The sequence below is a fragment of the Vidua chalybeata genome, chromosome 22 (assembly GCF_026979565.1).
Source record: "Vidua chalybeata isolate OUT-0048 chromosome 22, bVidCha1 merged haplotype, whole genome shotgun sequence".
Lineage (NCBI taxonomy): Eukaryota > Metazoa > Chordata > Aves > Passeriformes > Viduidae > Vidua > Vidua chalybeata.
Window position 1 is genome coordinate 3,205,775 of NC_071551.1, and position 12,781 is coordinate 3,218,555.

At 41.1% G+C, this 12,781-nt stretch overlaps 1 protein-coding gene across 8 annotated transcripts in view; it reads left to right on the plus strand.

Annotated features, from left to right (window-relative positions):
• Positions 1–619: 619 nt before the first annotated feature.
• VPS13D (vacuolar protein sorting 13 homolog D) overlaps positions 620–12,781 on the plus strand; it is a 97,631-nt gene continuing 85,469 nt past the window's right edge. For 7 of the 8 annotated variants that reach the window (XR_008434535.1, XM_053962571.1, XM_053962573.1 and 4 more), the window contains exons 1-16: positions 620–654; positions 3,022–3,190; positions 4,038–4,115; positions 4,345–4,535; positions 4,856–4,936; positions 5,270–5,386; positions 5,626–5,730; positions 6,060–6,230; positions 6,819–6,919; positions 7,383–7,551; positions 8,921–9,013; positions 9,756–9,966; positions 10,499–10,678; positions 10,899–11,029; positions 11,728–11,800; positions 12,281–12,445. Coding sequence is in view for 7 of the 8 variants with exons in the window: in XM_053962571.1 (XP_053818546.1) it covers positions 3,094–3,190; positions 4,038–4,115; positions 4,345–4,535; positions 4,856–4,936; positions 5,270–5,386; positions 5,626–5,730; positions 6,060–6,230; positions 6,819–6,919; positions 7,383–7,551; positions 8,921–9,013; positions 9,756–9,966; positions 10,499–10,678; positions 10,899–11,029; positions 11,728–11,800; positions 12,281–12,445 (1,963 nt within the window). In the remaining variant the exon portion in view is untranslated. Of the gene's footprint in view, positions 655–3,021; positions 3,191–4,037; positions 4,116–4,344; positions 4,536–4,855; positions 4,937–5,269; positions 5,387–5,625; positions 5,731–6,059; positions 6,231–6,818; positions 6,920–7,382; positions 7,552–8,920; positions 9,014–9,755; positions 9,967–10,498; positions 10,679–10,898; positions 11,030–11,727; positions 11,801–12,280; positions 12,446–12,781 lie in introns of those variants that run through there. The other variant, XM_053962578.1, reaches the window with a different exon arrangement.

Below are 12,781 nucleotides of genomic sequence, written 5' to 3' on the forward strand. Positions count from 1 at the left end.
GCGCGTTCCGGCCCCAAACCCGCCCTGTTTTGAGCCCATTTCCGTGAGGGCTGCGCGCGTTCCCGCCCCAAACCCGCCCTGTTTGAGCCCATTTCCGTGAGGGCCCCAAACCCGCCCTGTTTTGAGCCCATTTCCGTGAGGGCTCCGCGCGTTCCCGCCCCAAACCCGCCCTGTTTTGAGCCCATTTCCGTGAGGGCTCCGCGCGTTCCGGCCCCAAACCCGCCCTGTTTGAGCCCATTTCCGTGAGGGCTCCGCGCGTTCCGGCCCCAAACCCGCCCTGTTTGAGCCCATTTCCGTGAGGGCTCCGCGCGTTCCCGCCCCAAACCCGCCCTGTTTGAGCCCATTTCCGTGAGGGCTCCGCGCGTTCCCGCCCCAAACCCGCCCTGTTTGAGCCCATTTCCGTGAGGGCTCCGCGCGTTTCCGCCCTGTTTGAGCCCATTTCCGTGAGGGCTCCGCGCGTTCCCGCCCCAAACCCGCCCTGTTTGAGCCCATTTCCGTGAGGGGGGCGCGGAGGCCGGGCCCACCCCAGGGGCGTTCCCGGGCCCCGCCTGCAGGGGGCGGTGCCGCCGCCCCATCGATCACTCGGCGCTCCCGCACTCGGGCGCACCCCCGCGAGCGCCCGCCGCCCCCCGCCGCCCCCCGCCCGCAGCGCAGGTGAGTCCGGGCGGCTCGGGGGGTCCCGAGGTGGCCCCAGGGGGACCCGGGGGGGCCTCGGGGCACCCCCGGCCCCGCTGCCATTCCCTTCTGCGTCAGCCGCCGCTCCCGCTCCTCGGGTCCGGCCTGAGGGGCCCCTCCCTGCCGCACGCCCCTCACGGCGCCCCGCCCCGCCCCGGGGCGGGTGGGCGAGGGGCGTCCCCGGTGCGTCCCGGTGCTGGCGCCCGCCGCGGGGCGCGGAGTGCGGCGCCGCGCCGGGCGCGGCGGTCTCAGCCTCGCGGTGGGGCCTGGGGGTCCCTCAGGGCCTCCCCGCCTGGCGCGGGCCGTTCGCCGCCTCCCGCTGCCCGGGACTCCCGCGGGGTCCGTCCCGCTCCGCCGGGCAAGGTGACCTTTCGCTTCTTCCCCGGCACGCGGTGCGAGCACACAGCTCTGTGCTGCCCATGCCCCGTGTCCCCGGCGCTGGCCCGAACGCTCCTTCCCTCGCGGTTTTGGGTGACGGGGCGCTGGAAGAGCCCCCCGCCCGTCCGGCCGCTGCCCTGGCCCCGCCGCTCCAGGGCCTGCTCTGTGTCCCCGTGCGGAAAATTACATCCTTTTTTTCGCTTTGAGCCAGGGCCTGCTTTGGGCTTTGGTTCTCACCCTGACAGTTCTTGTGCTGTGTGTGTTAAGGAAATTAAAACATTGTCATAGAAAAGAGATGCCTTATTTTTCTTCCCAGGGCACAGCAGTGCACTGGAGAGTTAAAAATATAAAAGCCTTAAAATACTTGAAAGATTAGTATATGGTTAGATATGTCCCACGAGGCTAACGATGTGATGTACTTCATTTACAGTTCTTTGGGTGACCTCAGGCATGGTTCATGCACCAGAGGCTTTCAGTCACTGGGATGCTGATCTCTGCTGTGCTTAAATGTTTCTTTAAGGTCTTTGCTTTGGTTCCAAACGCCTGTAGATTCCTTTTTTTTTTTATTGACTTTTTTTCTAATGACAGTGTAACAGATGACTCTATATACTTTTGTTTGATCATGAATTTCTTGTCACTTTTATTAGAATAAAAACCTATAATATAAGCTGGTAGCCCAAGAGAACAAATGCTTAGTCTTTATTATGTGGAACAATAGTATTGTTTTTCAAAATTGTTTAGAAATTTTGCAAAGGCAAAACTGTTAAAACACATTTTATGTGAAGTCATGTGACTGAGCTGAATTGAACTTCTCTGTGATGTTTTCTGTTTCATTTTTCAGGACAGCACAATTTCAGCCTTTAGAAAAAGCCTTTCATTGCTTGCTTAATTCTGGTTATTTAATTTAACTATTAGTTAAATATTTTCACTGCCTTTTAAAGAAAGAAATGAAAGTTTAAATGAGGCTGCATATAATCAAGCAAATCTCATTATGAGAAAACCCTAAATCTTAGTTTAAAGTTTAAAATGTGACTCTTGAAGCTGTTTTTCCTTCTATTGTCAGCTGTAAATAAAGGATGTATCTTGCTTTTTCTGCTTTGTAGAATTCAATTGTTTAGGCATATATATGAGATTGGGAGAGTGTTTTAAACACAAAATCGAGACATTTATTCCATTCTAATCTCAAGGAGTGGCCTGCATGCTTTTTTCCTTACTGTACCAGGCTTCACCCTGCCCTTGCAGGAGCTTGAGTAATTTTGTAATTCAGTGATGAAAAAGTTGAACAGGGACTTTGGGATTTTAATGCCCTGATTACCACAGAAGTGAAGCAGAAATAACTGGAGAAGAGTGAAGGGAAATATTCTGGAGTGTGACCAGCTTCTCTCATGTAGCTTTTTCTTCAGTGCAGTACTCTCTGCTGCCACTTCGAAAACCTGTTGCAGTAACTGTTGATGAGCTATTTTTGGGGCTTGTATCTGATTACTTCCCACACACACACTCTCCCAAAAAGGGATTTGAGTAGGGTGAGTTGCCACACAGATGTCGTGTAAGAATTCTACAAAAATACGGTAGGCTTCAGGCTGCTACTTCAGACCTGGCTGCCAAACCCAGCATGGTGAAAATGTTGGCAGCAGAGGTCCAGGAAGCCAGTGCAAACTTCAGATCAACATGGAATTTTGTCCTTTCCTTTTCTGCAGGAGGATTGTAGATTCTCTGTGTTGATTATTGCACCACAAAGCAATGTTTTGGTTAGTAAAAGGATGGAAAGATGAACTTAATGTGCAAATCTCTCTATGAAGCTGATTGGACACTTAAAGGGCATAGGATAAAGCTTTTTTAAGGTAGAAATCAACCTTAGTGCTTTTACTTCTCATTAGATAGATGTCAGTAAGAACTGAAGTGACAGCGATGTCAGCTCGGCTGAGAGTGTATATTTCAGACAATAATTTTATTGTTTTTTTCTTTCAGACTGAGACTAATTATGGAAGAGAAATCCAAACAATGACAGAAAAGAATTAGTTTTCTTCTTCTAGGACAGTCATGTTGGAAGGATTGGTAGCCTGGGTCCTCAACACCTACCTGGGCAAATATGTCAATAACCTGAACACAGACCAACTTTCAGTGGCACTTCTAAAGGGTGAGGGAGGCTTTGTGTTCTCTTCTGTACTGTTTTCATATTGTGATTTAGAAAAGTGTTATTTTTTTGTGATAACTGAAAGGTGGAATAGACGTAATCACTTAATATTGTGTTTGATATCTATATAAACCCTTTTAATACAGAGTTTGGTACTAGAACTTTATAATGAACAGTAACTGATCTTACGTTCTTTGCTCTTTATCAACACCCTTAAACCAATAAGTATGCTTAGCTACCTTAGCATGTTGAATTTATGTAATTTTTTCTTGATACTGTTCAGTAACTTTCCTGTTGAGGGACTGTGGCAGGAAGTGTCCTGCAGCCTCTTACCTTTTAGTGCTCATAGTTACTCCCCTGTAGTTTGGTTTGTGTCATGCTGCATCCATGAGTTTTGTACTTTGTACAGAGTCCTCAAATCAATGCTTTCTGTTCAACCTTTGCTGCTGTTATCTGCTGCTTCTGGTGAGAATGTTTTGTAATACTCCAAGGCTTCTCTGTGTGTGCTTTTCACAATACTAAGAAAATAAGTATCTCTTTTGAAAAGACAATAGGGAGAGGTTTTATCTGTGGCTATAACAAAGTTCAGTTCTAAAACCCCACAGAAGATTGCTTCTGGACAACATGATGAAATAGTTTGAGCACATGACGTTGGAAAATTAACGAGTGTATTAAGTAACCACTGTGATCTTAACACAACCTGAAGTGATAGGCTGGCTGTTCTTATTAAATCCCATTTAATTTTTTTAAAAAACCAATGCCAGTTGTTTTGAGCTTACAGTGTTCAAGTTGGCTTTCTTTAAACATAGTTTTGTTTAGCAGACTTGTCTTTTTCTTTCGCTTTGTATAGGTGCTGTTGAATTGGAAAACTTGCCACTAAAAAAAGATGCCTTAAAGGAGCTGGAATTACCATTTGAAGTAAAGGCAGGTTTGTATTTTGCTTGTGTGTGCAGGACAGATTTTTTAAAAACAGGAGATATTGCATGTTTTAGAGGACTTGTGAGTCAGAGGCTTGAACAAATGAGGTAGCCTGATTTTTAGGTTATTTCTGTTTTAGCTTGTTTGTTTCTTATACCACTTTTTCTTTGAGGATTTTTCAAGGTTGATAAAATAAGCTTTCACAGGAATCTGATAGTGTTTCTGTTTTGTTTATTCAGGTTTCATTGGCAAAATAACACTACAGATCCCTTTTTATCGTCCACATGTGGATCCATGGGTGATATCTGTCTCAAAACTGCACTTAATTGGTGCACCAGAAAAAAGAGAAGAGTTTGATGAGGAAAGGGAAAAGTTGCAAGAAAGAGAACACAAGAAAGCCCTTCTGCTGGCACTTGAAGAAAAATGGAAGGTGAGTCACGCTTGTGTTTCATGGTGAAGAAACCTCTGTGGTGGATTGTATTTAAGTCTCCTAACAAGAGACAGAACAAATGCACATGAAATGGAGTTAGAATTTGATTTCCATATGCTGACATAGTGCAGTTTCTGTCCTACCATCCCTCACCATTATGTCCTGTGTCCCACATATGTCAGAGATACATAAATACCTTAAATTAACTTGTTTAGTTTTTCTTTCTCCCTGTTGATAGTGATTTCAGTGTAACAAAGTACATTGTCTCCTTACCAGCTGTTACAGTGGTAAGTAATGCTTATCCCTGTTTCCTCTTTCAGAAAGAGCAACAACAGAAAGGGGAGTCTTACTGGTACTCAGTTACTGCATCTGTAGTCACGAGAATTGTAGAAAACATTGAAGTAAGTCTTTGCTTTTGAGTGGTTGGCAGTTATACATTTGCCTTTAAAATGGAGAATAATTGTAGGATGGCAAAAAAAAGTACAGTGTGTTGAGAAAGTGTGTCGTTTATGGGGAGAAGGGCAGGGACTGCTGGTATCTGAGGAGAAGGTAGAACCAGGGAGTACAAATCAGAAATGAGGAATCGGGTTCCTACTAGGGTAAATATCTAGTAGAAATTTGTTGGAAAATTGCAGAAATTAAATATTAAATTGTTCCAGCATTAATGAAAAGTACTACTGTTTGCAATAATGATGTAAATAGTATATCTCTAGTAATGTTTTTTTTCTGTCCAGTTAAAAATCCAGGATGTGCATTTGAGGTTTGAAGATGGTGTCACAAATCCCTCACAGCCGTTTGCATTTGGCATCTGCATCAAAAATGTCTCCATGCAAAATGCCGTGTTTGAACCAGTAAGTGCAGCTTTTGTGTACAAGAGCAGCTCAGATGGCATTGCTGCATTTTATGGGTGCTAGCAAATATTCAAAAAAAATGCGTCATTTTAAAAATCTTTTGATTGTTGTAATAAATTGACTCTGTGCATTTCATGGTTTTTATTTGGTATATAGAAACTACATACTAAAACTAGAAACTAAAACCAACATGGCACGTGGTGTGTGAGCTTGACTTTACTCCACTTCTTCTACTCCAGGTGGAGAAGCTGATGCGGAAAAAACAGATGGATGTTGGTGATTTCAGTGTTTATTGGGATACTAGTTGCACTTTACTGGGTGACCTGCCTCCTGGTGAGCTACAGGTACATGAAAGAGGTTTTGCATATGAAAGAGAGATTATTGTTAGTCTCTTTTCTGTACTACAGTCCTGATTGATGTAGAATTTATTGGATCTGGTCTTCTAAGAGCAAGAGAAGTCTATGGTTTCATGCTTTATTGATAGGATACATGTGCAACCCACAAAGGCTGGCTGTGAAGTAGCTTGGTTTACTTCTGAAGAGAGAACATGTTCAAGAAGTTCTTTCCAATGGACTGGCCTGCTAATAAAGTACATTCTAGAACATGAAACCAGTGCATCCTAATGACTATTGTACACTCATTTCTTAGAGAGTAATTTGCTTGTAACCCCCAGGAAGCAATGGACAGAAGTATGGAAAGTCGTGATCATAATTACATCATGGAGCCTGTCTGCACTTCTGCTCTTCTCAAGAGAAATTGTTCTAAGGAGCCTTTAAGATCCCGGCATACTCCGCGGCTGGAATGTGACATTCAGCTTGAGACGATACCCCTGAAGCTCTCCCAGGTAAATACCAACCATTTACCTGCCAGTAACTGGAACAGAGATCATAAAACTGTGGCAGTGTCTGTGACAATTTAAATGCTGTTATTGTAGCATAAAATTAATACTCTCTGAAAGATTTTGTTTGAGAGGCAGCTCAAAGAGATATATGTAATAAATTGTTCTAAAGTCAAGTGTTCAAAATTACTTATTTATTTTACTGAAATGGATTACTGCAAAAATAATTACGTTGTTGTTTGATTATTGTAACAATAGGAAGGGTGCATATTGGTGGGAGTTGGTCTGTACAATGCACAATAGCAGCTGATGTTATGTTGATAACCTGACATGGAAGATTTCATTCTGTGTATTTGTAAATAAAGCTGTAAATGGAATGTCACACATGAACTACTAGTGGCTGGGGGAAGATACATCACACTGGGGATCAAAACTGTGAATTAACATTAATCTTAATTCTGCACCTTGTACATGCCATTGACGCCAGTTATCCAAACCTGTGGTTGGGTTTTTGGCTGGGTTTTTTCCTCTCCTCTTTTCCTGGGAAAACACTCCAGTACCACCTCACTGATCTCTGTCTTGTTTCATTAAAAGATGCAGTATCAGCAGATCATAGGATTTTTAAAGGAACTGGCTAGAAAGGAGCGACAGCTTAAATACAGGAAGTGGAAACCAAAGGTTACAGTAACAGAAAAGTAAGTACATCTCTATATGTGGTGTTGTCAGCTATATTAGAAAAACTAGAATGAGAAAAATACACAAACGTACATAATAATCATGTGTTAGAGATTCAGTTTTCATATTTTGTTCCCTACCTCAGAAATCAGTTTAAAATATTCAGACGTAATTCAAATATAAAATTATCCTTACCTGAAGCTTTCAGTCCAGTCTGTGTAACTCTAAATTTTGTTGTCTATGCCTGATATGTGGCAGCTGGACTAAATCCCAGTGGAGCAGTGGGACCTTGGGGAGCACTGTCCTATACAGTCTGTAGGACCAGCCCATCTGTGCTGGCTCCAGTGCTGCTGCTTTTCCTGGCTGCTGGCCCACTGCTTTTCACTGAGTCTCCTGGATCTTTCACCAGCTGGACATGCACTTGCACTTGCCACTTCATTTTTAATGAAATACTGGTAATAGAGTAATTGAAAATTGTTTCAGCTGCCGGGAATGGTGGATCTTTGCCCTGAATGCAAATCTTTCGGAGATCAGGGAGCAGAGGCAACGTTCCACCTGGGCATTTGCCCTGCATCGGGCCCGGGACGCGGTGTCCTACACGGACATGTACTACAGCAAGCTGAAGGGGGAGCCACTGTCTGCTGCAGACCAGGTATTTACACTTGAGTTTCTTCTACAGTGATGGTTAATGATCTTCCACCTGGTTTGTTTCATCTTTTCATATTTAAAACCTGGACAAGTTAAGAAACATTTTCAGTTGTACTGCAGGCCGTTTTCACTGAACTGACTGTCTGCTGACCACAGCAGAGATTTTAATGATGAGACCTGGGCTTGTGGGAGATGTGTGAGCTGCAAGGTTCATGTGTTTTTGTTTTGCACTGCAAAAAGCTTTCTGGTTTTTGACCTGTAACCAGTGTTCACCAAAAATAGCATTAACTGCTGTAGAATGCCTGTGACAGTTGGTAACATGCTTTCTTAACTCATGTTCTCTGTAGATCCAAAAGGTATTTAAATACCAGAAATGTGTCTGCCCATACGCTTGGGTAGATAATTGGGAAAAATGGTGGCTATTTGACAGTTGGGGTTGTTTATTGTTTTGTTTTTCCAAGTTTATTTGAGGATGAAGAATTTAGTGCCTCTAATAATGAACCTATGACCTGCTTCAGAAAGAAAAAAAACCCCATGAACTGTAATTAGCTGCTTTTTATCTTTAGGTATATTGGGACTTTTTCTTCAAATCAGTTCAGGGCACCATGTACCACACCTGTATTAAAGAATTAAAGGAATTCTATTGGTACTTATAAGTTGTATGTAATTGTTAAAGTAATTGTAAAAGTTGTTAATTGGGTATGAACTGTAATAAGTAGCTTAATGTACAGAAAATTTTTATAGTACTTGGCAAAGCCAGGTCTCATAGAGCATGTATTGTGTTCAGCAGAGCTGTGAAATGTAACAAGGGTAATGGCAGTGGACTAGAAAAATGTGTTTTGCTGTGTTGTTTCATGACAAATTTTTTTAGACTTGGGTGAATCATCAGTTCCCTCAAACAGCTTGTTAATCAGTACAAAGGAGTCAGCATAGCTGAGTAACTGACTACATTGTCCTAATTTACCCAGTTCATTTCCTCCACCTTCTTTACTCAAGACAGAAGCTTTTTTTGCTCCTGGCTAAGCAAGGCATTCTGTTAAATCAGTTTATTTACCCTGGTTTGATTTTTGTGCTGCAACTCTTGCTTCTTATTTGTAATAAGAGGATACAGTTGCGAATTTTTTACAGTGCTAAAATAGTGTATTTTGCAATGCAAATAAGCTTTATTTATAATTCAGGGGAATGTCAATGTTACAGTTGTCTACATGACTTTCATTAATTTTCATGTGCTGGGGCACTTGGATATGATCATTAATGCCATCATAGTTTTTTCTGCAAGTCCTTAAATCAGTGCAGAGATACTTGGCATGTTTCTGAACAAGATTCTGCACTCCTTTATTGCAGGTACTTTACCTTTTTTTTTTTCTTTGCAGGCAGAACTGCAACGTATTGAGGATGAGCTGACTTATGAGGAGTTGAAGGTTCTGTATGAGATAGTTCATAATAAATTTCATGACTTAGCTGAGGTGAGAACATTCTCTGTACAGTGTAATATTTGGAATCTTTAAGTGATTATCTGAGGTATTGTTCTGCTGGAGAAGCCTGAGCATGTATTTTCGTTGATTTGAAAGTGTGGCATTAATGCTAAAATGGCAGAAATGCTCAGTTCCTGCAGCTTTTGCTGTTGCATCACTTGCACAGTGAAATCTTGTCTCGCCATATGATGATGTTCCCCAGCAGGATCCTTGCCAGAATTCCTAGGTCAGGTACTCTCCATCTTAAAAACAGAGAATGGAAGTGAAGGCCTGTAATGAATGTTTTCCCCAAATAAACACGTGACAGAAGTGAGCCTCATGGAACTAGCTTGGGGAACACACTTCATTAAATATGGACTAATTTCTGTAATAACACAACATAATCGCTTGCAAATACAAATGCTAAAATGTAGAGCTGTACTTTATGTTATCAAATGACTTCTTTGGTTTAGTGTTTCTAGACTAAGATTTAAACGGTGACATATGGCTTCATATGTGCAGAATCACATGCATATTTTTATATTCATATGAATATGCAGCTGTTAAATGATGATATATTGGTTACTTCTTTATTGCTGCTCTCCTCCAGGCTGAGTATTGATTGAGAATATCACTGCTGGGCTGCTGAGTAAATAGGAGATGAAATAGTGTTTTTTGTTGTGGTATTTTTTGTACACTGGTGATACTCTTTCACTCAGCAGCAGTAATGTGTATGTCTTGAACGTTCAAACAGAGTGTTAAAGAGCCCTTCCCTGATTGCACTGGAGGCTCCCCTCCGGCAGAACCCGCCCGTGACAGCAGCTCTGGGATGCTGCAGTACCTGCAGTCGTGGTTTCCTGGCTGGGGAGGTTGGTATGGATATGCTCAGCAGACATATGAAGGTGAACCTTTTGAAGGGCTGCTGCCAGACCCGAAGGAACAGTGGAATCCAGAAGACATACTGGGTATGGAAACACAGGGTTTGCTCCCGTAGTTTGGTACCTGTTCCAGGTGGGCAGAAAGAGCTCTGGGCTTGTACTGTTAAAGGATTCTCTGCCAGCTGATGTACCCAGGCAGCAGAGCCTGCCTAAAGCTGAACAACCTGGGCAGTGTGTCAGTGCCTGGGTACCTGATCATTTCCAAAGTGATACAGGGAATATATTTGCTTTCACTGTTACTGTCATTTATGGCAAAGAGCTTTGGGACTTCTGTTCAAGTGTATGTGTGGGTCATATGACAGGGTGTAACAGGAATAGTACTGGGTTGTTGGGGTCTTTGTAAATTCAGGCTTACATTACCTTGATTGAAATAGAAGAATATAATGGAATATTCTTTTTTTTAAAAGGAAAAAGGTCTGTCTTCTCTAAATTTTGTTTCTATTTTCCTCCCAAGAGATGGAGAAGTCTTTATTTTCATATTCATAGGAACTTTCTTGTTCTTCAGTAGCCCTCCAGAATACTTAATTTATTTAATGTTGTTGGTTTTGTTTTTTATTAGGCACGGATGAATTTTTTGATCCTGCTGCAGATGCTTCCAGCATGAATACCTTTACCAAGAGAGATCATGTTTTTGCTAAATTAAATCTACAGCTGCAGGGTGGCTCTTTCACTCTGTTGCATAGGAAGAAAAAGGTATTGCGTGCTGAAGAGACTGCTTTTATGCAGCTGGAGTTTTCAGGTATTAAGCCCATTTTTGTTCTTTCTTAAAAACGATCAGAGCTGCCTCACAATCATTGTACTATGTAACAAATTACCATGTTAAATTTTTTAGTAGAAATACATATGTATAAAGGCTTCAAAAATACTTGTTTGTTAGACAGTCGTTTTTATTTATAAAATATAAATAAAATGAATGCTGTACTAAAAGAAACAAAATAATGTATGTATTTATATTTCAGGTGTAAAGATCTTGGCAGAATCCCTTCCTCGCAGAAAGTCTTCCCTTCTCAAAATTCAGCTTGGTGGTCTTTTCTTGAGGGATTTGGCAACAGAAGGGACCATATTTCCAGTTCTTGTTTTTCCAAATCCTGTAGGTGACAAAAACCCTATAAGTAACTGTGTAGGATGCATAATTGTGTATGAAAATAGTCATACTCCAAAACTCAAAACATTTCTTATCCCAGAAAGGGAAAACAAAAGTCTTGAGGAAAAGTTTCCACCTGTTGAATTTACTTTCCCCCTCTCTTTCCAAATAGAATTTGTAGAACTCTTATTTTTTTATTCTGCTTTACTGTATGCTTGTGACTTCAACCTTTCAGTTATATGTGTGAGAAGAAGATAATTTATTGAACAACATTTGAGTTTTGGAACAATCAGCATTGCTGCTTAATCAGTGATTGCTCTTTTCCATAAAGCTGTGTGGCCCAAGTAATGGTTCTGTTTCACCTGTATACTGGTAAACTAAATGCACAAATAAATTCTAGAAAAGATTTCAGAGTTCTCTTCTGAGTGAACAAAATTTGAATCTAAAGCCATGGGGATTTCCCATGTATGCTGTACTTTGTACTGACTGCAATTTGCACTTCAGAGTTCAGCCTGTCTGCTGCAGGAGTGGCGAGTGTTTGCTACTTAGTCATATTGCTTACTTTTGCTTGACCATGTCAGGGGAAAAAAATGCATTTAATAATCTCAGACTGTACATATAGTTCAACAGAAGAGACTTTTATGCTTATCAGGTGCCTTGGTTGATTTTATCTAAACAGTCTTTTTCTTTTAAATTCTTATTAGCAAAAAGAGGTTGGCTGCATGTCTTCCTTTGGACTCCAGAGTTTGTCCTCAGAAATGACTAATCAGAACACTGGTAAAGATATAATTTTATATTTCATTAGATAATTCCTACAAATGAGAAATTTCAAAAAATAAGTACCTAGAGTTTGAATTAGTGCAAATGCTTTTTGCACATGGTAAAGATAAAATCATAGAAGCTTTGTTCAAGGTATAAGGTGCATTCAGGTTGACTTTAAAGAAAGGAAGAAATGATGTATTTCAAGACAATAGGAGTTGCACTTACTGTTTGTTTAAAAAGAAAAAGGAGTTCAACATCAGAACCCAAGTTATACAAAGGTTTTTGTATATATAAACTTGTTGAATCCTGTTGATTGTAAAAGCTGATCATATTACTTACTTTTCTATTACTGAAGAATTCTTAGACATTTGTACTTTTCCAGTAGTTAAAAATCAGTTATTAAATTCTTTGGGAGTTGTTTTTTGCTTTTGTCTTATTTGTTTGCTTTGAATTTTTTCCAGGTGCTTTTTGTAAGTAATTTTTATTCTGTTGCAGATCCTGATGCCCCAGTATTTGAGATGCTTTATGAAAGAAATCCAATTCACAGCACCTTTGAGAGGCGCCTGGAAGTCAGTACCAGACCACTAAATATTATTTACAATCCACAAGCCATTAAGAAAGTAGCAGACTTCTTCTACAAGGGAAGGGTTCATACCTCAGGTTAACCTTTAATGTGTTTTTTTTGGTGGGGTTGGGGTTTTGTTGGTGGAATTAAATCTTTTCTTGTCTTTAATTTTTATTTATTTTCATTCTTAGAAATATAAAGCACTAATCAAAGAATCTGCACTTTAAGTTCAAATTTAACAATACTTCGAGTCTTGTCTGGAGGGTTTTGTTCCTTTGTTTTGTTGTTTATTTAATTGATTCAGGGATTTTGCTTTGGTAGACTCATGCAACTTCTGCTTTAAAATTGCAAGTTGGTGTTATGCCCCATGGTGGATGTTCATGTCCCCTAAATTAAAATGCATAAATAAGGAGAAGGGACTTGTTCCTGTA